The 23,197-nt window shown below is 50.0% G+C and overlaps 3 protein-coding genes across 3 annotated transcripts; all 3 read right to left on the bottom strand.

Moving 5' to 3' along the window:
• Nucleotides 1-9,328: 9,328 nt before the first annotated feature.
• Nucleotides 9,329-10,225, bottom strand: LOC112890216 (E3 ubiquitin-protein ligase EL5-like). The gene has a single exon (XM_025957115.1). The coding sequence runs from the start codon at nt 10,023-10,025 to the stop codon at nt 9,594-9,596; it is 432 nt and encodes a 143-aa protein (XP_025812900.1). The 5' UTR covers nt 10,026-10,225; the 3' UTR covers nt 9,329-9,593.
• A 5,793-nt stretch (nt 10,226-16,018) lies between these two features.
• Nucleotides 16,019-17,564, bottom strand: LOC112890054 (protein trichome birefringence-like 19). Its single transcript, XM_025956884.1, has one exon. The coding sequence runs from the start codon at nt 17,444-17,446 to the stop codon at nt 16,220-16,222; it is 1,227 nt and encodes a 408-aa protein (XP_025812669.1). The 5' UTR covers nt 17,447-17,564; the 3' UTR covers nt 16,019-16,219.
• A 3,243-nt stretch (nt 17,565-20,807) lies between these two features.
• Nucleotides 20,808-22,701, bottom strand: LOC112889974 (protein trichome birefringence-like 19). Its single transcript, XM_025956790.1, has 2 exons — nt 21,910-22,701; nt 20,808-21,746 (listed from the first exon to the last, which is right to left on the bottom strand). The coding sequence occupies exons 1-2, from the start codon at nt 22,492-22,494 to the stop codon at nt 20,976-20,978; spliced, it is 1,356 nt and encodes a 451-aa protein (XP_025812575.1). The 5' UTR covers nt 22,495-22,701; the 3' UTR covers nt 20,808-20,975.
• Nucleotides 22,702-23,197: the final 496 nt, after the last annotated feature.

Below are 23,197 nucleotides of genomic sequence, written 5' to 3'. Positions count from 1 at the left end.
TACTAATTGAACACTTAATCTAACTAAATTTATTGTTTAATGAATCTAAGTAAATTTATTAGTGCTCGATAAATGACTGCCCAGTACAGGGTAGTTAGATTATCGTCGTAATGTAATTGTCTTTAAGTTAGATTGCAACTTTATCGGGAAGTAAAATAAAAGTAAGAGCATCCCATAACTTGTAATTTTGCATCTCATATAGATTCGACCACGCTCGCTGACGGGGATTATCAACTGCTCCCGGAACAAGAAGGAGATTATTCTGAAGACCCCGGGACTTTTGTTACGGATTTCTCTGAAGCCCCGAACCAAGGTTCGGAAGAAAATATTTTGACTAACCCCAACTCCACCAGCGAAGGCAAGCCCCGGACATAACCCCTACCTTATTACACTGCAACTTATATTACTTATATATATATCTCTTTATGCATTAGGTCCTTAGGAATTGTTTGGAAACTTAGTTGCATTATTCTAGGAACCAATGTATTGAACATTAGAACTGAGTCCGACTAGCTGCTCTGCTTATAGGACCGGTAGAAGTCGAGTGATTTCCTGTCACTCGCGCGACTTAGGAATTGTAATGATTTACATTCCGTTATCACTATAAGGATATCGGACGGGAGTTTTATGAGGTATCATGGTCAAGATGATACCCCGTCTGTGTTGATGAATTTGATAAGGTCGCAGTGTGTGGTAGCGGTGGTTAAGCGTTTGAAAGTACTAACCACATGCCGTGAAATATGGTAAGCGGTAAGCCTAGTAACCGATCGGCCTGAGGAGTGGACATACCACCCACCACATGTATTTGCTTCTTTTGGTTACTTAGTTCGACGTGTAGGCATATGTGTTGCTGGGCAACCAGGAGTACGGGTTTTGTAGTCGCGCTACAGACGTACGTCCTGCACTTTTGTAGTGCATATGACCTGCAGTCGCTTGTGGTGGCACTGATCCACGAGTCGGAATGAAAGGCAAACGGTTGCTTCGGAACAACCCTGTGGTGTTCCAAGCGTGTGTGTTAGGTTTACCTTGCAAGGGTTGAATCTCGATTCAGAATCGTCCGCCTCTCACGATGTATGAGACTGCTTAACCCCTTTATCACATAGAGTAACAAGAGTAATTATGTGATTATTAAAGATGATGTTTGAGTAAAGATTCTACCATGTTTGAATAGCTATAGGTGCTTACTTAGAATGGTTAATTCAACTAGAACCTGGAAGATAAAAATTGAAATTAAGGATCTACTCTTTGTTGCTTTTCAGCTGAAAACCCTACCCAAAGCTAAAAGCCAGCATGAGTCTAGTTATGGGCTAAGATATACCCAATTCCGGGTAAGTCTTGCTGAGTATTAGTATACTCAGCCTTGCTTTGTTGATTTAATTCAGGTAACCCTTCTGAGGAGCCCGCATTCATTACACCATGGCCTTACCCTTTGCCTGATGGTTGGTCCGTGGAATGGGATCCGTCCCCGGCCAACACAGACTCCGCCGAGTGATATTATGCCAGGGCTAGCATAATATCTGTAATGACGCCATGTATAATAACTCCGCTTTTCAAATTCCGTTGCTTTAATCAGAAACTCGAACTTGTGATGTAATAAACTCTCTTCTGTAAGAACAAATGTTATTTTGTATATTTTTGTAATATAACTGCCTGTGGTGTAAATTATTTTGGGCATTGTATCTCTGGACTCACCTTCGTGTGAGGTACCTTGTTAGATCCTGCGTTCGGTGGTTCATCGGGACGTTACCCGACAGACCAATAGTTTTATACCGTTTGAAGTGCGAGGTAGCCCTGCATTAAGGACTCGCGCACTTGAGTCGGTATAATTCAGGTTGGTTCTGCCACAGGCCCCCCGAACGAATTTGGCCCACGAGAGGCTCATGGCTCCTAGGAACACTTGGTTTTGATCCTCCTCTTCTCATCTTTAGAGAAGGTAATATGTCTCTTCATTGCAAGGCCATTATTAACCACGCCTTGCTTGAGCTCGTCTTCCCCTAAAAGTCATGCCAATTGAGAAAATAGGTAATCGAGTAGTGTCATCAAACCTAGGTAACTTGCTCTTCCTTCTACAACCACATATCTCATGTCCCTCTTCATCATCATAAGAGGCTTCTTCACTTGAATCAAAATATGGTGTATCATTGCATGCATCCATTTCTTCATCAACATATAGCTATGGTACTTGATGTCCATCTTGCACTAAGGCTTCACATATATCCTCCCTACATTTTGACCCCTTTCTTTACCATCTTAGCATGTCTTCTATATTGCTTGGCATCCTCATCTTCATCTGAATATTCATGCTCCCAAAAATTGTCACCATTGTACCTCTCCAAATCATTTGAAAGACTAGAAGTAGCTATTGGAACAGAAATGACATGATCATCTCCTTCTTGAACTAGACTCTTCCCCATCATACTCTAAATAACTCTCATCCTCATATTCTGAGTTTTCATGGACAACCTTTGTATGCACATTTTCAGCACTACCATCTGTTATGCACTGTAATTGCTTTTGATTTTCTATAGAAGTTGATTCTCTGACAGAAATGATTCAGTGGCAGAAAGTGATTCAGGATAGAAGCTACTTTTTCAGCTCCCAATATCTTAATTTATTTTAGAGAATCACTTCACAGAATCAGTATAAAATCACATCTCAAAAAAACTATTTGGCAAGCTCCTCCTGAATTCAGCCTAGATGCTGCTCTGGGAGCTCTGCCAAACAGGACCTAACATGTAGGAGCAGTCTTTGTCATCATTTAGAGGCCCCAAACCATTGAGAAGCTCTTTCCCAGGGAAATATCAATGCAAAAACATTGAATCTTTCTCGGTGATAATCATGTGTCTTTTCAAATTGGCAACGATCTCTGACACTAAAAACTTACCCCTCTCAATATATGACCAAGCTTCATATCCACTAACAATGTAAATGGTCTCCCCATGTGTGCACAAACTCTCGCCCCAAATGAAACCTCACTGGTAAGTAATTGAGATCATCCATCCAACTTGCACTGATAACAAAAGGCATCAATTAAATGGACACATACATGTGCAACGACATTGCCACAAACATGCAAAGGCATCAACTTATATCATTGAGGAAGAAGTAGGAAAACATGTTCTGTTTAACTGCTATGGTCCGCATCACATATTCAAAGAGGCGCTAAGAGTAAAGCTGCAGCTTGATTCAGTTAGTTGATTTTCAGCAGCACGTGTGAGTTTGATTCAGATTACCATTGGATTTGATTTAGTTGTATTGGGTGATCACTGCCGCCCAGCCATGACAAAAACAAAAATTCTCCAACATATCGTATTCCAATCTAAGACCCAAAGTCAATCCTTCCACATGTTATTCACGACATGCCTTGCAATGCGCATCCACATACATGAAAAAATCACCCCCCCCCCCAACCCCCATCAAAACCTACAACTCTACTGTTGGGAGGGCAAATCCGCACAAGAAAATAGGCACTCTACCGGCCGGACAAATTTCTCTACACCCTGTGCAACTAGAACCCTAGTCGATTGCAATCAATCCATCTCGCGGACAATTTCCCTACTCCCTGTGCCTAGGAATCATAGAACATTGCGCTCCAATTTTTTAGGCAAGAGGATACTCTAGGGTTAATTACTCAACTCAGTTCCTTCATAGTCTAGGACCCAACGTCATCGTCATTCTTGTCATCCAGTTCTTGCAGCGGCGAGAGCGGAGGGAGGATGGGGAACCAGCCGAGGATGAAGAACAGAAGCCGTGCGAAGGAGATTGGGGGCATGTAATGTAGTGCGGGGCTTGTTTTCTAGCGTCAGGTTTTGGTGTGTGAAGACGTGAATACATTGATCATAAGAGTTTACAGATATATAGGCAAAGTGCATGCGAAACTAAAGCTAATTAAGGCTAAACACAACAGTCGCTAACACCCCCCCCCCCGGCAGTAGGAGCATCAGTAGGCCGAACATTCATGCTGGAACGAAAGTCTTGGGAGACCATGGTTGGTAGGCCCTTCGTGAAGAGGTCGGCAAACTGCGAGGTGGTTGGCACATGTAGGACGCGAACAGCTCCAGTGGCGACCCGTTCCCGGACGAAGTGAAGGTCAATCTCGACGTGTTTGGAGCATTGGTGCTGCACTGGATTCGTCGAGAGGTAGACGGCACTCACGTTGTCGCAGTAGATGAGTGTGGCACGCTGGAGCGGCTGGTGAAGCTCTTGGAGAAGTTGATGCAGCCAGGAGGCTTTGGCGACACCGTTGGCGACGGCGCGGTACTCAGCCTCGGCACTGGAGTAGGAGACCGTCTGTTGATGTTTGCTGGACCAGGAGATGAGGTTGTCTCCAAGGAAGACGGCGTAGCCCGAGGTGGACTTGCGCGTGTCGGGACAACCAGCCCAGTTAGCATCAGTGTAGACCGTGAGGGAGGATGAAGACAAGCGGCTGATGAAGAGCCCAAGATCAGTCGTACCGTGCAAATAGCGAAGAATGCGCTTGATAGCCGTCAGATGAGGCTCCCGAGGATCATGCATGTGTAGACAAACCTGCTGGATGGCGTAGGTAACATCAGGGCGGGTGAAAGTGACGTACTGCAATGCCCCGACGAGGCTGCGGTAGACAGTAGCGTCAGCCACAGGGTCGCCGGAAGCTGATAGCTTGGCATGTGTGTCAACAGGAGCGCTGCACGGCTTGCAGCCAGTCATCCCGGCACGGTCCAGAATATCCAATATGTACTGCTGTTGGGATAGAACCATCCCAGTAGAAGAACGAGTGACGGTGATGCCCAGAAAGTGCTGAAGAGGGCCCAGGTCTTTCATAGGAAAAGCACTCTTCAGAGAGGCAATAACTTGCTGGAGAAGGGACACTGTTGAGGCAGTGAGAATAACATCGTCCACATATAGGAGAAGAAAAGCAATCTCTGTACCCTGATGGTAGATGAAAAGCGACGTGTCGGATTTGGCTTCAACAAATCCTAGGGACCGTAGGTGGGCGGTGAAGCAACTATACCATGCCCGTGGGGCCTGTTTAAGTCCGTAAAGGGACTTGTTGAGGCGGCAGACATAATCCAGATGCGAGGCATCAACGAAACCAGCGGGCTGAGAACAGTAGACCATCTCAGTGAGAGTTCCGTGAAGAAAAGCATTGTTGACGTCGAGCTGATGCACGGGCCAATCACTGGAGAGAGCAATATTGAGGACTGTGCAAATAGTGGCAGGCTTGACGATGGGGATGAAAGTCTCATCATAGTCGACACCAGGACGTTGGGTGAAGCCGTGAAGAACCCAGTGTGCCTTGTATCGATCAAGAGACCCATCAGAGTGAAGCTTGTGTTTGAATATCCATTTGCTGGTGATGACATTGGTGAGAGGCGGCTGGGGGACGAGGGTCCAGGTGTTGTTAGCGACCAAAGCCTGGAATTCATCCTCCATAGCATGCCGCCAGTTGGGATCGTCGAGAGCGTGGAGATAAGAGGAAGGGACCGGCGATAGGGCGACAGCCTGAAGGTTCAGGCGAGCCTGTCGGAACCCACCATTGGCACGGGTCTGCATGCCATGACTGTTGACGATGGGAGCCACCGGGATACTGCCAGCCGGTATCGATGGTGGGGCACTCGGTACCCACGGGAGGCGAGCGGAGCGGACACGGTTGACATCGGGTGGAACAGCCCAGCGCCATGGGCCGTTGGAGGATGAGACCTGCTGCAGTTCAGGCGCCAGAGGCTGCTGTAGTCCTGGCTCCATGGTAGGTGAGTCACCATGCGCCAACCCGGGAGAGGCACCAGTCGGCCCAGATGAGGCAGGGAGCCCAAGCGACGCTGCACTGGTAGGCCGCGGCAACCCAGGTGGAGGTGGCGACCTAGGTGGAGGCGGCGGGAGCAGGCCGCCAGGCACGAGAGGCCCAGTGCCCGCTGTTGGACCAGCTGGTCCAGGCCCAGCACCTGCGCCTGGTGCTAAAGTCGATGCGGCACCAGCTCGAGGCGGAAAGCCAGGTGGTGGGCCGCCTGGAGGACGTCGTGGCCCAGCACCATAGCTAGCAGGCGCACCCAGACTGTATCCTGTGAAGGAAACTCATCCAAAAACTCAAGATTAGTTGGAGCCGAGGGGTGGGGGCCTCAGCGAAGGGGAAAGACGACTCGTCGAAAATGAAGTGGCAGGAGATGAGGATGCGATTTGTGGTGACATCAAGGCATCGATAACCTTTGTGGTCAGGTGAATAGCCAAAGAAGACACACAAAGTAGATCGAGGGGCTAGTTTGTGCGGAGCAGTGGCAGTGGTGATAGGGTAGCACCTACAGCCAAAGACACGAAGCTGAGTGTAAGTAGGCGGGCGGCCGTAGAGTGCCTGATGAGGCGTTGAAAAATCAAGAGTTTTGGTAGGGTGGCGATTAAAAAGATAGGTGGCCGTATGAAGAGCCTCAACCCAAAAAGGAGGAGGAAGATGACTCTGAAACAAGAGAGAGCGGATGATATTGTTGAGAGTGCGAAGAACGCGTTCAGCCTTGCCATTTTGCTGGGAAGTGTACGGGGAGGACATGCGAAGCATAACCCCGCGAGAGCGAAAAAAAGAGCGGGAGGACGAATTTTCAAACTCACGGTCATTGTCACATTGAACACTTTTAATGGAAGCAGCAAACTAAGTGGCAACAACTGAGAAAAAATGAGAAATAGTAGAGAATGTGTCGGACTTCTGACGAAGAGGAAACGTCCACACGTGGTGGGAGCAATCGTCAAGAATAACGAGGTAGTATTTGAAACCACTGACACTAGGTATGGGAGAAGTCCACATATCACAGTGCACAAGGTCAAAGGCATGAGAGGCACGCGACTGCGAGTTATGAAATGGAAGGCGAACATGACGACCAAGTTGGCACGCATGACAGATGTCACCAAGAGCGACACCATTAGAACAAGAAATAAAAGAGTGACTAGCTAGGCGTGAGAGAGCCTCATGGCTGATGTGACCAAGACGGCGATGCCACAGCTGAGAGGAAACTCCAGTAACAAAAGCATGTGGTGGTGTAGTAGGGGGCACCGGGTGGTGGAGTGGGTAGAGAGGGCCGACGCTATTGCACCTGGTAATCAAGCGCCGGGTCCTGAGGTCCTTCACAGAAAAACCAAAGGGGTCAAACTCAACAAAACAAGCATTATCAGTGGTGAACTAACGAACGGAAACAAGGTTTTTGATTATGTGGGGGGAACAAGAACGTTGTCTAGGTGGAGAGGACCGACATGGGTAGAACCAGTGGCCGTGATAGGAAGCATAGTTCCATCTCCGACAATGATGGAGGAAGGGGTGGAGGAACTGGGTGGGTAGGAGTGGGACAATATACCATACTGGGACGCCATGGGAGCAGTCGCACCAGAGTCCATGTACCAGTCACCCGAGGGAGCCGGAGGAGCGAGCGTCATAGTGCTAAAAGCACCAGCGAGTGCCCGTTGATCCCACGGCCCAAAGCCACTGAAAGCCTGTTGCTGGACGGGCTGCTGGATGGTATGCTGCGGTGGAGGTGGCCCAAGAAGGCCAGGCGCACCAACCACCCCAGGCGCGCCAGGGGGCGGGAAGGAAGGTCCAGCGACCAGGCCGTGCGGGGGAGGTGGGTGCGTCGGTCCACCAGGCGACGTGGAGACGTGGTGCCCCCCGGGATCGGGCCGGGCCACATCTGGATTGTCCCAGCCCAGGGATTGTAGATTGTGGGCCGGTGGCCCGGGGGCGGGCGCGGGACGCCACCTAGGTGCTGTGCGCCTCCGGAAGCAGGGGCGTCGTCGGACTGGCCGCCGGATCCGCTGCCGCGGGAGCCAGTCCCACGCCGGCGTCGTTGATTGCCCCCTCCCGTTGCTCCACCCGATGGTCCGCCCGAGGCAGGTGCGGAGGCTGCAGACTTGGGGGCGACGACGAGAGCGGTGGGCGGCGAGGAAGACGAGGACGCCATAGTAAGTTCTTCGAGTAGTAATTCGGAGCGAATCTCGACGAAGGATGGGAGTGGGCGTTGGCGCTGGAGAAAGAGCCACAGGTTGTGGAAGCGCTCAGAGAGGCCGCGCAGAACGTTCGAGGCGAGGGCGCGGTCGGGGACGGGTTCGCCAAGCTCGACGAGGGAGTCGGCGAGGGTCTTCATGCGCCGGCAGTACTTGGTGACGGAGGGAACACCCTGGCACAGCGTGCGGAACTCGGTGTCGACGAGTTGGATGCGGGTCTCGCGGTTGCCGATGAACTGCTGCTCGAGGGCGACCCACGCGACTCGAGCGGACGGCGAAGGAGAGGAGACGATCTCGAACAGCTCCGACGTGATGGAGCCGTAGAGCCATGTGAGAACATGGAGGTCCATGCGAACCCAATGAGGAACGTTGGGGAAGACGGCGTCGCTCAGCACGTGGTCGGCGAGGGCGTACTTGCCAAGGACGAGGAGGAAGAGGTGCCGCCACTTGGAGAACGATGGGATGTTCAGGTCGAGGACGACCGGAATGAGTGCACAGATGTTGAGAACGCCCAAAGCTTGGGTGTGGAGGTCTGAGACAGCATCGGCGTCGGGTGCGTCATCGCCGGAGTCATCGGACGGTTCGTGGTCGTGGACGGAGCCGTCGGTAGCGGCGGCGCGCATGGCGTCAGCAGCCTCCTGGAGGCGGCGGCGCGCAGCAGCCAAGACGAGCTCGTGACGAGCCCCCTCGTCTTGAAGTTGACGTTGCGCAGCAGCAGCCTCCTCGGCCTGGGCGCGACGTGCGGCGGCAGCCTGATCGGCGAGACGCGCTTCGTCAGCGCGAGCAGCGGCGGCCGCCGCGGCAGCCGGGTTGTCGTCGGCCATGGGCAGGGAGAAGCGGAAGCGGTAAGGTTTCACGAAAGAAACGCAAATGATACTACGAAGACGTGAATACATTAATCATAAGAGTTTACAGATATATAGGCAAAGTGCATACAGATATATAGGCAAAGTGCATGCGAAACTGAAAAAGAAACTGAAGCTAATTAAGGCTAAACACAACAGTCGCTAACAGTGTGGACTCGCTCAATTAGCTTAGGCGGAAGAGACTAAAGACCTTGCGGTTTGGTTCTGGCCACTTGCTGCGGTTCGGCTATTGCCCAGATATTCCGCGTCACGCGTCAAAGCAAATTACAATCAGTCAAAACCGCTCCATGTCGGCAAAACCGGATGGCAATTAATCCAGCTTAAGGACTAAATAATCTAGTACAATACGAAGGAGAGAGTAAATTAAGCCAATATTTTGGTGAGGAGGTGAGATGGACCAAGTGAATAGGTGAGGGGAGTCGAATGGACTTTTTCCTTGTATAAAAGTAGGCTTGCATTTGTCTAGAAGATGGATGGTAATTCATGAATGAACCTATTCCTCTGTATATGAGAAACCGGATAATAGATATTTTCGTGTTGATCGAGTGCCAATCTTTCCTCCACCATCAGAATAGCAAATCCGAAGAGAAATACATACAACATGATATATGTACAGGCTATTTGCACAAACAACACAACTCCAGTGCAACTATGTAACACCCCCATCGAGTGCCATACCTTCGGCTATCTTTCAGCAACGATCCCCAATGCGGCCGGGCTTGTCCTCTCCGCCATCTCCAGAGCCCCTGGCGCCGCCGCCGCGGCCTTGGGCTAGCCCTTGGGCGGCCGGTCCACCACGTCGGCTCGGCACACGGGGCACGCGCCGCTCTTCCTCAGCCACGAGTCCACGCACTCGGCGTGGAAGCTGTGGTCGCACCGCGGCAGCCGCCTGCACCGGTCGCCGGGCTCGAACGCCTCCAGGCACACCGCGCAGTCCCCGCCCTCGGCGCCGTCCGCGGCCTCGGCCTGCTTGAAGACGTGGCACGGCAGCGCGCCGAGCTCGCCGGCCGATAGCCCCCCGCCGCCGCCCGCCCCGCGTTCCTCGTCAGTAGTGGTGTGGGAGGTGCCGCGGGAGCCGAGCCCGCGCCGCAGCGCCCAGAAGACCACGAGGATGTGGACGACGAGCATCAGGGAGACGCCGGCGATGAGCAGCACCACGGAGAGGATCTCGGTTGCGTTCGTCATCCTAGCATACAGTAACATTGTTGTATCTAGAGACTAAAGGTTATGGATGGATCAGAGGAACTGCCCGGGCACGGACAGGCTTTGCATGTCTCCATGGATAATGTGAAATTCCTCTTGCTTTGGATATGGAGACAGACACCGAGATATAGTGTTCAAGTGTTAGGAGAAACCAAAGAGGAGGCCGACGTGGACATTATCATCACATCAGCACAGTAAAGCATAGGGTTTATTTGTATTGTACATGCGAGTTACTGATAAGTACAAGGAAGAAAACGAATGGTGCAGCTGTTTTTTTTTCTTTGAGATAGTTGTGTGTTTGCTCTCTTAAATTACCTAATCATACCTTAGGTATGCATGCCATCAACAGTAACCACACAAATAGTACGATCCAATCTGATATTCTGATTCATAGCAATATGCCCGTTTAGAAAGAGGATGGCATTTCATCTTCTTCCTTGACGCTTGCTAATAGGTCGTCGACCAAAGGGAGGGAAAATATTTCAACCATATCTTTGGATGGACATTCCTTTGGGAAAAAGAAAGTGCAATGATAATATGCATTCTTTTATTCACAACAATTCACTACCACTTGTCTTGTTATGATAGGACAGTAAGAGTACTAGAGCCCCTTTGGCAAGGTTTCTTGAGTGGCTCCAAAACCGGCTTCTCATAGAGCCCAGCCAAACAGTGGAACCGGGAACTGCTTCTGTGCCGGAGCCCCTGAAAACACAATGACTGGAGCGGTTTGGATGAGCGGGAGTCAGAAAACGTGGCTCCGTCCGGCTCCGCACAGCTCCTCTGCCTCACTTGCCTTTTTGACCTCCGGATGGCGCGAGTGGAGGCCCGCGGCACGAGCAGAGGCTGCCGGGGGCGAGCCCGATGCGAAGGTGTCAGCAACCGGCGCGAGCCCGAGGCGGAGAAGGAGGCGGCCGCCGGCGTGAGACCGAGGCGGAGGAGGAGGCGGCAGCGGCAGCCGGCACGAGACCAAGACAGAGGACGAGGAGGCCGCCGGCGCGAGCTCGAGGTGGAGGACGAGGCGACCGCAGGTGTGAGCTTGAGGCGGAGGGCCGAGGCGAAGGCAGCATGCGCCGGCGCACGAGCGTGATGCGGAGCCATGGAGGAGGCCTGAGGTTGGGGCGGCGTGCCGACGGGGGTGGTGGTGCGAGCCCGAGGCAGTAGCGGAGGGCAGCAGCGCGAGCAGGAGGCGTGGGAGGGGGCCGGCCCATGCGGGGAAGAAGGGGATAATGAGGAGAGATAATGGGAAGAAAGAAAATAAGAAAAAAAACAAATAGAAAGAAAAAGAAAAAAATAGAAAAAATAATGATATTACGGACATTTGATCTATTTAAACAACTAAACAACTGAACAAGCTATTTTGCGGGTAAAATTTTTTCAAAACAGTTTCAGCTCCATCGGAGAAACCGCTCCATAAAAGATACTACAGCTAGAGCCATTTCACTCGCAGAGGGAACCGTCCAGCCGGAGCCGTTTCAGCCACACCGGGAACCTGCGAAACGTACCGCTGCTATATGTTGATGGAGCAGTTAGAAAACTGATCGACGGGATATTAAACTATCCACTCATTGCGCAACGATGCAAGTTGAGACGACCGACTTCTGACAGCAGGTCGTGCACGTACGTCATTTTGGATTTTATTACAAGCCACTAGGCAATCACGCTACATCAGATTTGCAGACAGACAAAACTGGCGAGCTGAGATGCGACGCACAACATGACATCAATGAGTAAACAAAGGGAAAGGGAAAGGCTCAATCTTTTATGTTTTAGCTCCGTGTAGATAATTGGTGCCTCGATAAACGATGGTGCCTGGGGGTCTTCATCGTGAGTAGCCTCCTATCAACCTATACATAGCGACCCATGACCAGTGTTAATACATGGACACAACTTAAGCTGAAATGCTGGATAACGAGGCAGTTCGATCAAGCCCAATCGTTACGGCTCGGCTCATTTAGATTTCATTGCTCCAGCGTCCTTCATCACCACCGGTTTAAAATAGCCATCACCGTCGGTTTTGATAGGAGGCTATCACTGCCGGATCCGGAACCTGTGATGTTGGGGATACCATCACCACCGGTTCGAGGTACAAACTGGCGATCATCCCCATTCATGAATATAATAATCTAAGAATGCTATGTATATCTATATCATCTGATTTTATAACTAATGGACTTCAAATCCATTATTCATGAAATTGAATCTAAGAATTCTAAAATTTTAATTTAATAAAAAATATCATCTCTACATATAGATTTCCAATTTATCAAGTTTGTTCATGATCATAATCTAAGAATGCTACGTATATCTACGTCATCCGGTTTCATGAATAATAGACTTCAAATTCATTATTTATGAAATCGAATTTAAGAATTCTAGAATTTTAATTTAATCAAAAATATCATCTCTACATATAGATTTTCAATTTATCAAGTTTGTTCATAAATATCATAATCTAACTATCTACATCATCAAATTTCATAAATAATGGATTTAAAATCATTATTCATGAAAATGAATCTAAGAATTCTAGAATTTAAAAAAATAATTCAAAATATAATTTAAACTAAATGTTAAGTTTCATGACCGGTGTTCCCTACATATACCTACATCATCAAATTTTATAAATAATGGATTTTAAATTCATTATTCATGAAAATGAATCTAAGAATTCTAGAATTTAAAAAACTAATTCAAATTATAATTTAAACTAAATGTTAAATTTCATGACCGGTGTTCCCTACAAATGTGTATATGTCCCAAACATCAAAATTAACAAAGATCCTTTACATCCCAATTATCACAATTAAAAAATGCCCTCTAAAGTAAGAAAGAGTTTCTACATCCCGATCATCACAATTTTAACAACGATCTACCATGAATAGCTAGTTTGTACCTTGAAATCAAATATGTGAAGTCCAACTCTTAAAATTTAATAAGCCTCCATGAGGACTTTTGATGAGAAATGATCCTAAAATGAAGACGGAGACTCTTCGTGATCACTTCATTACAAAATGCATTATTAATCCAAAGATAAAGGGTATGAATTAAATGGATTGCTAGTCACTAACCTTGGCACAAGTTGTTGAAGTCAAACAACAAAATTTGGATGAGGAATGGTCCTAAAATGAAGGAAAAAAAAGCTCTACATGAGTAATTCATCACAAAATGCATGGTTAATTCAAAGAAAATGGTAGGAATCAAATGAATTGCTAGTCAACAACCTTAGAACAAGTTGGTGTAGTCCATACATCAAGAATGGGAAGTTTCCTTGTGGATTTTTGCAAAATCCTCATAGAAACTCCGCAAAATCCAGTTGCAACAATGGATGACAGAAGTGTGGCCGTTGGGGTGGAGAAGAAAGGTGGTGGGAGGAAGAAGGAGGGTGGGGATTTTGTACTGCATAGGTTCATCATCACTGGTTCATATTACGAACTGGTGATGATTGCCAGTTTGTGGCTTGAACCGCCGGTGATGACCGTCTGTATCATCAGAGCTGGTTCCATAGGACTAAGGCCACCAACTTTGAAAATGGCGGTGATGGGGTGTTTGGAAAGTGTATTTCTGTAGTAGTGTTTGCTCACTTAATTAGCTAGATAAAGGCTCAGCTCGGCTCATTAGGATGTTGAGCAAGCTTGTTAAGCGGGGTCGCTGCTGGGCGCTCATTCGCCACTACTGTTAGCAGCGACTGAACGGCCATCGCTACTACTGTTCTTCCTCTTCTTATTCCTCTTCCTTCTTAGCTCCTCCCCACCGTGCTGCCCCACCACCACCCGCCTCCACTGACACCGGCGGCAACTCGCAGCCATGCCGCTCTTCCCATCTTGTGCTCCCACTTCATCCCCCGCCCTTCCAAACCACCTTTCTCTGCGCCCCCACTACTGGCACCGCCCACTATAGATCCTCCACTGCCTAGCCAGCAGCGCCATTGACACCCAGCCTCCGCCACCCACAATCCGCCTCCACCGCCGGGCCTAACGCTGCAGGCAACCTTCCATCTAAGGCAGCCACTGCCCACCTCGAAACTCAAATCCCTAACCTTAAACCCCTCCCAACCCACCGCCGCCGACCTCGCGCGACCTCCGCCCGCGGCCGGCGGCACCTCGCCGCCGCGCCACTCCCCTACCTCCTGTTGCAACCCCCTCCATCCTCCGACCTCCTCTTCCGCTCTAACGGCAACACTATAATGTGTTCGTTCACTGCTATTGGTAGCAGCAAATGTTCGCTATCTAATGATTTTGGCAAGCTTAATATATTATTGCCGCAAAAATCGGACAGTAAATCTTGCAGAGCATGACACGCTAAGGTCTGGGGGTTCTGCTTATCTCCAGTGCAGGTCGTGCAAATCGGGTTCAGCGCGTGCCAGTCAATTTGACCTGCAATTAATGAGGGAAAAGAAATTTAATCAATAAAATAACAGGGAACGTATCGGCTAGAGTTTCGAACAGTTTTGAGAAAACGCATCGGCTAGAACGTCCGATACATGAATATGTTCATCAGCTATAAAGCCGATTCCACAACTAAGCAGGATTAAGAAATAAAAACCTAGCAATTAAATGCACACGTTTAATTAGACTTAATTCATCCTCACCATTAGTTAGATCGGATCCAGTGGAGACAGCGCTAACGGTAGGATGATAAATTAAGCATAAATATCTGATGCATTAACTTATGTCAGAATCTATTCTTAGCATTAAGCCCACAATCGTCCATAAGGCCGACGGAAACCTCTAAGCTACCCCAATCATGTCGTCGTTGACCGGCAGACACATCGAACGGATAGGATTTGTCCCGGCATCATCACTCAAGGATCGGACCTAACCGAGACTACGTGAGATAACAGTGTTGGTGGTAGGAAAATAATCAACGAAGTTCATGATTGTAGACAACTTAGTGGTGGTAGGAATAATCAATGAAGAGATTGGCTATAGATGTTCTGCAGAAAAATTAGATAAAGCCGATAACTTGATGATTACCACTGGATAAATTATGAAAGCTATTGAGAACCAGCAAGAGATCGAATGATGCAACCTTGTAAGAACTTAATAGAGATTGATAACTTGGTAGATTGAACTAGACAAAACTACAGCGATACGCCAGAAGCTAAAGTCTAGATAATCTGATAAATGCGAACTTACCAACAAGCCAGAGATCGATCGGATGCAGCCCTACTTGCTAAACAATTCGGCGAGAAAGTACTCTACTTCTACTCCTAGGGTTTCGGTGAAGCGCTGGAAAAAGTGTTGTATTAAATTGATGATTATTCTTTACAAAACCTAAGGTCTACTATATATAGTCCAGTGCTAAGACTCCAGGTCGAATACGACTGGTTACAAACTTGACTCAAAAGTGAAAACTTACTATATCTACAAGATAAAACAGAAGGAAACCGGACTCCCGCAAGATCTTCTGCTGATATCATCTTCCAGTCCGATTCAAACTTCTCCCACATGTCTCTTTGACCGAATCCTAGTCCCCTGACTCATGCCACATCATCTTTGACTGCGGCTCGTGACGATCTGGACCGGATCTCCTTCACTTCAAGGAGAACAGGCATCGGCATCGGCCTTCCCCAGACCCTCCATCGGCTCTAATTTTACTTACCAAAATTATACTTGCAAATTTTTGGCCACAACACATATATAACAGATGCATGATACAAGATTCAGTTTCTACTTAAATCAATCCAACATCATTTGAAATGTTCAAATGGAATGAACATGGACATGGCAGGCAATGCAGACATCAGTACATGTACATTACTACATCAGGTCATGACCATCATCCATGCTTTGCACAAAGCTGACCACCAACATGCAAAAATCACTTGACTGAAGCACAAGTGACAAATACTGAAATGGACATGCACATCAGCAGCTTGCAGCTGCATGGCACATCAACATATACGTATTGCATCTAATTTTTTATTTCTGCACATGCAGCTTAATATTGAGGCTTCCCACACCGGTTACCCGCAACCCGCTGCACCAACGAGATTGTCTCTAGTATTGCTTTTATCTCTTCACCGATTACAATTAAAAATCCACGAGATTGTTTGTAATTTCAGCAGGAATCTCATATTCTCGGTGATTGTTTGTCAGCTGCAGCTTGATTTATGGTAGAACACTCTACGACTGCTAACGGCGTACCGAAATCAAACATCAAAAGAATGGCAACTCGTCGAATCGGGCCTGTTTCTAGTGCAGCAACATGTGGATCAGCATGTCGTTGCAGGCGTCCATGGCGCCGGGCAGGCACCAGTGCAAACAGTCGCGCGACACGTTGAACCTGTCGGGCTGCCACAGCCGGTACTTGCTCGGGTGCGCGTCCGGCCGCAGCGCCATCGCCTCCGTGGCGTCGAGCAGTAGCATCCTCGCCCCCTTCCCCTCCCTCCCCGCCGCCGCCGCGGCGAACTCCCCGGCCTGTATCGCGTACATCTCCTTCTCCACCGCGTTCATCTCCCACCCGCCGCGCGCGAGCGGCCGCGTCCGCTCGCAGTCGCCGGCCGCGTTCCACGTCCCGTTCTCGTAGTGCGACGGCGAGAGCGTGCGCACGACCACCGTCCTGGCGCGGCGCCGGCCGCCAGGCCCGGGCGCGCCCGCGGCGGCCGCCGCCGCCCGGAGCGCGGTCCGGAACGCCTTCCGCAGCGGGTACCGGAGCGTGAGGTCGGTGACGTTGGGCGCGAGGCAGCCGTTACACCCGACGAGGCGGCCGCGCTCGTGGAACATGGACGGGCGGAAGAACCAGCTCCCCGCCGAGACCACCACATAATCAAACTCGCCGGCGCGCACCGCCCACCCGGCGTCCGGCTCGTCGAGGTGGAGGCTCCACAGGCCCGCTCCGCTCCCAGTCGGCCCGTCCGGGTCCGCCTCGACGGCGCGGACGAGGAACGGCGACCAGAACGACGCGACCGTGAACCCGTGCCGCCCGAAGCGGTACGCGTGCCTCGTCGCGTTCGTCCACGGCGACGGCCGCTCGGCGCGCGCCAGGAGGCACACCAGCGAGTGCATCTGGTTCCTGGCGAGCGAGTCCCCGACGAATGCCATGGACCTGCCCCTCGCCGCGCGCAGGAACCGCGCCGCGTCAAGGCGCGGCAGCTCGCACCCCGCGGGGCGCCACCGCCACCGGACGAACCCGAGGTCCGGCCGGCCGTACCGCGCGCAGTCGTAGTGGCCGTGGATCACGGGGCAGGTCTCCGTGGTGTAGCGCGGCGCGCCCGGGTCCGGCACCCACTCGCCCTTGAAGATGTTGCACGACAAGTTGCTGCCGCCATGGCCGTCGTCGGTCGCCACCGGCGGCAGCAGTGGCTCGCGGTGGTCGGGCAGGATCACGACGGCGAGGATCAAAAGGCACGTCGCGAGGAGGGCGGCGGGGACGGCACAATGGATGATGGGGTATGGAAGCTTGATTTCATGAAACTTCATTCTGGCAATCAGATCCCAAGACTAACAAGTAACAATAGATTAGCGATTCAGAATGGAAATATTCATTGTTCATGACTGGTGTATGGGCATATATAGATTTTTCCCGTACTGTTTCATGAACGTTCAAGAGTGATGATCTTATCGGAATCTGGAGTCAGAATCTGTTGATGCCGAAAATGGCAGCGACGAATTAATGTTCCACACTGGTATACGTAATTAGCAGCGACGAACACCACCTGTAATGGTGGATTGCACGCGTGCGGTTATGAGATCCAGCTGTTAGTTCTTGGGGCCTCCTTGGTTCTGTAAAGCAGAAAGGTCCCAAGTGCTAAACAGGTGGGGTTATCTGAGACCTTGGACACTGGCTACCTGTAAACATGCCTAGCAGTAGCTCTCCCTTTAGCTCCGGTTATGTTTGACCGGCCTGCCAAGGTCATAATAAAACTTGAGTTCACCAGCGGTTCAAAAATGGCATGGTCCTTCCACCTTCCTTCTGGATTCCAAAGAAAGTTCCTAGAACATTCCTCGATAACACATGATTTTTCTTCGCTTTTTCATTAAAGGATGCACACACACCTGCAATTACGCGCTCTATCGCACGTTTATATAAATAAAAATGTTGAAGTTGAAGCACTCTACTGGAAACTAGTAATATGTTACATTATTCTTTTACGTAAATACTACGTTTTTGCCTGCCATCGCCACAAAGCCGAAAAACTTTCAAACGCAATAAGAAGAGCATGAAAAACATGATTGATTGTGAACATTATGCTTTGCACAATTAAAGTAGCGTGCTTTGTTCTCAATGCATTTTGATATCTATTTTGGTCCAACATGAGAACATCCTTGATCTTACTACTGCGCATGAACCTTCATAAACAAACTAACCATTTTTAAACCATAAAAAATTAATTTTTTTTCATGTGAACTAAATATGAGTTATCTAAATTTGTATACCCAAATTTGCCTTGAGCAATAACACCAATACTAGGAGTTAATTCATAAAATATACTACTATTAATACCATGAATTAATTGATTTTTTTACTTGATTTCTCAAAACCATGTCAAGGGTAAATAACTTTGTTAAAAACTCGAATATAGATTTTTGGAGGGAATCTTTATTTCAAATCTAAAATAGCTATATGTCAGATCCATGAAAAATGAGTTCTATTGTTTTAGAGCATACAGTAAAAAGTTCCATGATTTTTGGAAATCATCTTACGGGTAAATAGCTTAGGCCAGAAATCAAATATAGCTTCCAGGAAGAGTTTTTATTTCAAATCTGAATCGTAATCAACTCGCGTGACAACTCGATTAATGCTTTAAGGAAGAATTTTTCTTTCAAATCTACAATAGGTGTTAGAGTACCAGATCCATGCAAAATGGGTCATTGTTGACTTATATCAAGTATTCAAAAAAATTCATAATTTTTGAAAACCAACTTAGGCCATTCTCAATTGGAAGTTTCATGAGCATTAAATTCCATGTTACATCAACAAAAATGCTAACTTGGCGAGGTCGTTATGAAGAGAGAGAATGTAGTAGTTTTATCAGATGAGAGAGAGGAGTTTATCCCAATGTAGTAGTTTTATCAGATGAGAGAGAGGAGTTTATCCCTATGACACCCAGCGGGCATAGTTACCAAGTCTCTAGTCTTGGTAACATGAATGAAACTGTGCACTAAGAGTGGCCTTATTAAGTGAACTTAGTGAAAACTCAAATATAACTTTTACAGGAAGAATTTTTATTTCAAATCTATGGTAGATTTGATGCAAGATCCTAGCAAATGGATTGACATTGATTTATATTATCTACCCAAAATTTTTAGGATTTTTAAATATTATCTTGATGTTAAACGTCTTACCTTAAAACAAACATAGGTTTTTAGATGATTTTTTATTTTAAATCTAGGGTTGCTACAGTATTATATCCATAAAAAATGGTCAAATATTGATTTATAGCACATACTTCAAAATTCTCAAGATTTTTAGAACTTTGTGTGGGGGGGGGTGTGGGGGGATGGGAGGGGGAGCTGGGAGAGGGCGGATCGAAATGGGGTGGCACCAAATACCCTTTACGTTCATTTTAGTAGTAAGTAGATAGAAGAAGGTGCATAAATACTAATAGTAACAATAGAGGTTTGAGATGAATAGGCTATTTGCATACTTGAGTCAGTGAACGTATTAGAATTTATCATATTCCTTACTGGAGATTTGGGGTCCTTTTTTTCCATCAACCCAATGGGTACAATAACAAAATGTAGATTTGAGGATACCGTAGTGATATATAAAAGAAAAATGCAAAAATCACCTCTTAGATCACTAAGATTTTAAGATTCCACTCTATATAAGTGGTTTGTTGTAAATGCCCATTGCAAAAATCACCTCTTAGTTCACTTAGATTTTAAGATTCCACTCTATGTAAGTGGTTTGTTGTAAATGCCCATATCCCTTTTCTATAGTCCACCAAATGTATAGGAATGGGAATTTCCACGAGATAATCGTGGCTTGAGACCTGACCTAACAATAATGTGTTTCATCATGAGGACTTGGGCTTTATGTTTTTCTAGAAGTTTTGAGCTTTATGTTGCAGATAAATAGGTAGGCCATCTCAAAATTATTGCTCCCTAGGGGTGGTATACGTCCTTAATTTTAGCCTAAATAATTTAAAGGTCGGGCTCTAAAAGGATCGGGCTCTAATTTTATATAATTTTGAGCTAAAAATATTAAGTGCCAAGTTGGATTATGAAGAGAGTATTAAGATCATGATCCATTACCACCTGTAATTACTCCCATGGGTTTAATTTCAGCCCATCTATGCGCAAGCAAACTGATCCTCCGCTCTGTTTTGCGAGGAACTAAGCAGCATAACAAGTACTTTATACATAACCACCGTGATACCGCTGAGCTTGCAGTACACTTCCACACACGCTCGGCGGCTCGGGCGCGAGCGAGTCCCAGACGAAGGCCTCTGAGGCTCTGACATGCCCTGGTCTCGAAAAGAAAATGGCATGTGACTTGCCCCTCGTCACGGAGCAGGTGCCGCTGGGCGCTGGTGTCGTGAGGGCGCGGCCGGGTCCGGCACCAACTCTTGTCGCAGGCCGGCGAAATGGGACATGCCGTTCCGTTTCAGGGAGGCCAGGTGCAGGTTAGAAATAGCAGGAGCCGTGACGAGCAGGAGAAGGGATGAAACATCTGCTGCTGCCGCCGCCGCAGGTCTTCCTCGCAGTCGCAGGGGAATTTCGTTTTCCCATAGGTGAAGAAGATATGGGAGACCTCATTGCCCTGCGAGTTGCGACCGTGTACAGGAAAAACGTACGAGCGGCGTGACTGCATTCACTGGCCGGACAGCCTGAACGTATTTGTCACCCAGCAGTTTGTCGCTTATATATGCGCATTATCACTATCCAAAAACCATGTTCACATTAGTTAATTCGGATGCTCAATTAGCTCGGACGACGATCAAGAACGATCGGAGAAAAGCACACGGGCCACAGCGGTGATGTCCGCATGCCGCGTGAATCACGGTCAGGATGGATCCTGCAGGAGCATCTGGAGCAGCATCTCGTTCCAGGCGTCGATGGGCCCCGGGAGGCACCAGTGCACGCAGTCGTTGTACAGCGTCACGTTCTCGTGCGCCCAGTGCCCGTACCGGCTCGGGTGCCCGTCCGGCCGGAGCACCATCGCCGCCGTCGTGTCCATCAGCACCAGCCTCGGCGCCCTCCCGCCGGCTTCCGCAGCCGCCTTGGCCCTGGCGAACTCCTCCACCTGCGCCGTGTGGAAGTCCAGGTCCAGCCCGGCCATCCGCGCCTCGCTCGCCGCCAGCGGCCGCGTCCGCCGGCAGTCGCCGCCGCGGTCCCACGGCCCGCCCTCGAAGTGCGACGTCGGCGACAGCGTCCGCATGATCACCGTCCCGTTGAACGCTGACCCGGGCCCCGTGAGCGCGCGGAGCGCCGCGCGGAACGCCATGCGCAGCGAGTGCCGGTGCGTCAGGTCCGGGACGCCCGGGGCGAGGCAGTAGTGGCAGCCGACCACGCGCCCGGCCTCGTAGAACATGGCCGGGCGGGCGAACCAGTTGGCCGCCGAGAGGATCACGCGGTCGAAGCCCGCGATCCCGGAGACCCAGGCGGCGTCCGGCTCGTCGAGGTGGATCGCCCACATGTGGCGGGCGGGATCCGGCTGGTAGCCCCTGACGAGGAACGGCGACCAGAAGATGGCCACGGTGAAGTTGTGGGACTCGTAGTGCATCGTCCGGAACTCTGGATCCGCGGTCTTGGAGATGTCCTTGGGGTACGCCACCTGCCAACAATCCGAGCAAATGACATCACCATTCAGCAGAAATCACAATCCGAATTGGATCCATTTTAATCTGACAAGAGTCAATAATACATAGAATTGAACTAATTAATTTTGGCCGCATTAGTAATAAGTAAGTAAGTAATTACTCGTATACGAACTATACCTTGGTGAGGAGGCACATGAGCGACTGCATGTGGTTCCTGGCGAGCGAGTCGCCGACGAAGGCCATGGACGTGTCCCTGACGGCGTCGAGGAACGCCTCGGCGTCGAACCGCGGGAGGTCGCAGCCGGCCGGGCGCCACCGCCACCGCAGGAACCCGGTGTCGGGGCGGCCGTACTTCATGCAGTTCTGGTGCTCCTGGATGAGCGGGCAGGTCAGGTTGGTGTAGTATGGCGCGGCGCCGTCGGGGACCCACTCGCCCGGCCGGAAGATGTCGCAGCCCGGGGGCACCTGGGGCGCGGCGGCCGCGGCGCCGGCGCCCCGAGGGGTGCCGCCGCCGGGCGCCGATGGCGGGACGACGACGGCGACGCCGGAGCGGTAGGCGTCGAGGGAGGACGGGGCCGGCGCGCGCCGCGCGGCGGCAAGGAGGAGGATGAGCGCGGCGACGGCGAGCGCCGGGAGGAGCGAGGCCGCGGCCGGGGTGACGGTGACGGCGAGCTGGAGCTTCTGCACCGGCAGGTCGGCAGCGAGGCCCAGCAGGCGCTGCCGCAGGCGGCTGCGCCTCTGCTGCTCCGCCTTCGCTTGCATCTCGCCCGCGGCGGAGTGAGCGAGAAGCTGGCGGAGAGCTACTGGGCTAGTGGTGCAACGGGACGGTAAAAAAATTGCTGTCCCTGGTGCTACTGGTGTCGTTGCCGGCTGTCGGGCTGTGCAGCAGTAATTTCTAATATCCAAGGACGGATGTGGCGCGGCGCATGTGATGTGTGGCCGGCCGCGCACGGGCCCGGACACGCTTTATTCGGGCTGCTGCTGCCTGCTGCGTCCTCTCCTGGTCCTGGGCGTTTCATCAATCCGCCGATCACGTGGGGGACCAAGTGGATGATGCGGCCAGGACGCCCCCGGCTTGTTTAAACACACCGGCGGCAAACCTCACTCTGGCTCTCTCTTGATGGTTCAGAATTTTCGAGAAGCTGGGTCAGAATTTTCGAGAAGCTGGGGCCTGTGAGAGCACGAACCTTATGAATGCACGGCACCAATGTGCCACGTAAAGGGAGGCAGTCGCACCGCCCTGTCCCGCCTGGCATGATCGGAATCGAGCGCCGGCAATGATCGGAAGCACTACCGGCCGGCAGCGGTCATCAATCTTGCCGCGTCTCATTCTCACCTTTGTTTCGAGTTTTTTTAAAAAATAGGGTTTAAAAAAATTAAAATTCGAAAAAAGGGTGCTAGTTGGGAACAATTCGAAAAATAGGTACCTCCCGCCCGTTGATCGGGTGGGAGGTGTGGGGCCGGG

The sequence above is a fragment of the Panicum hallii genome, chromosome 4 (assembly GCF_002211085.1).
Source record: "Panicum hallii strain FIL2 chromosome 4, PHallii_v3.1, whole genome shotgun sequence".
In the NCBI taxonomy this organism is placed as follows: Eukaryota; Viridiplantae; Streptophyta; class Magnoliopsida; order Poales; family Poaceae; genus Panicum; species Panicum hallii.
Note: the sequence above shows the minus strand (reverse complement) of the source record. Positions and strands in the feature narration are given on the sequence as shown.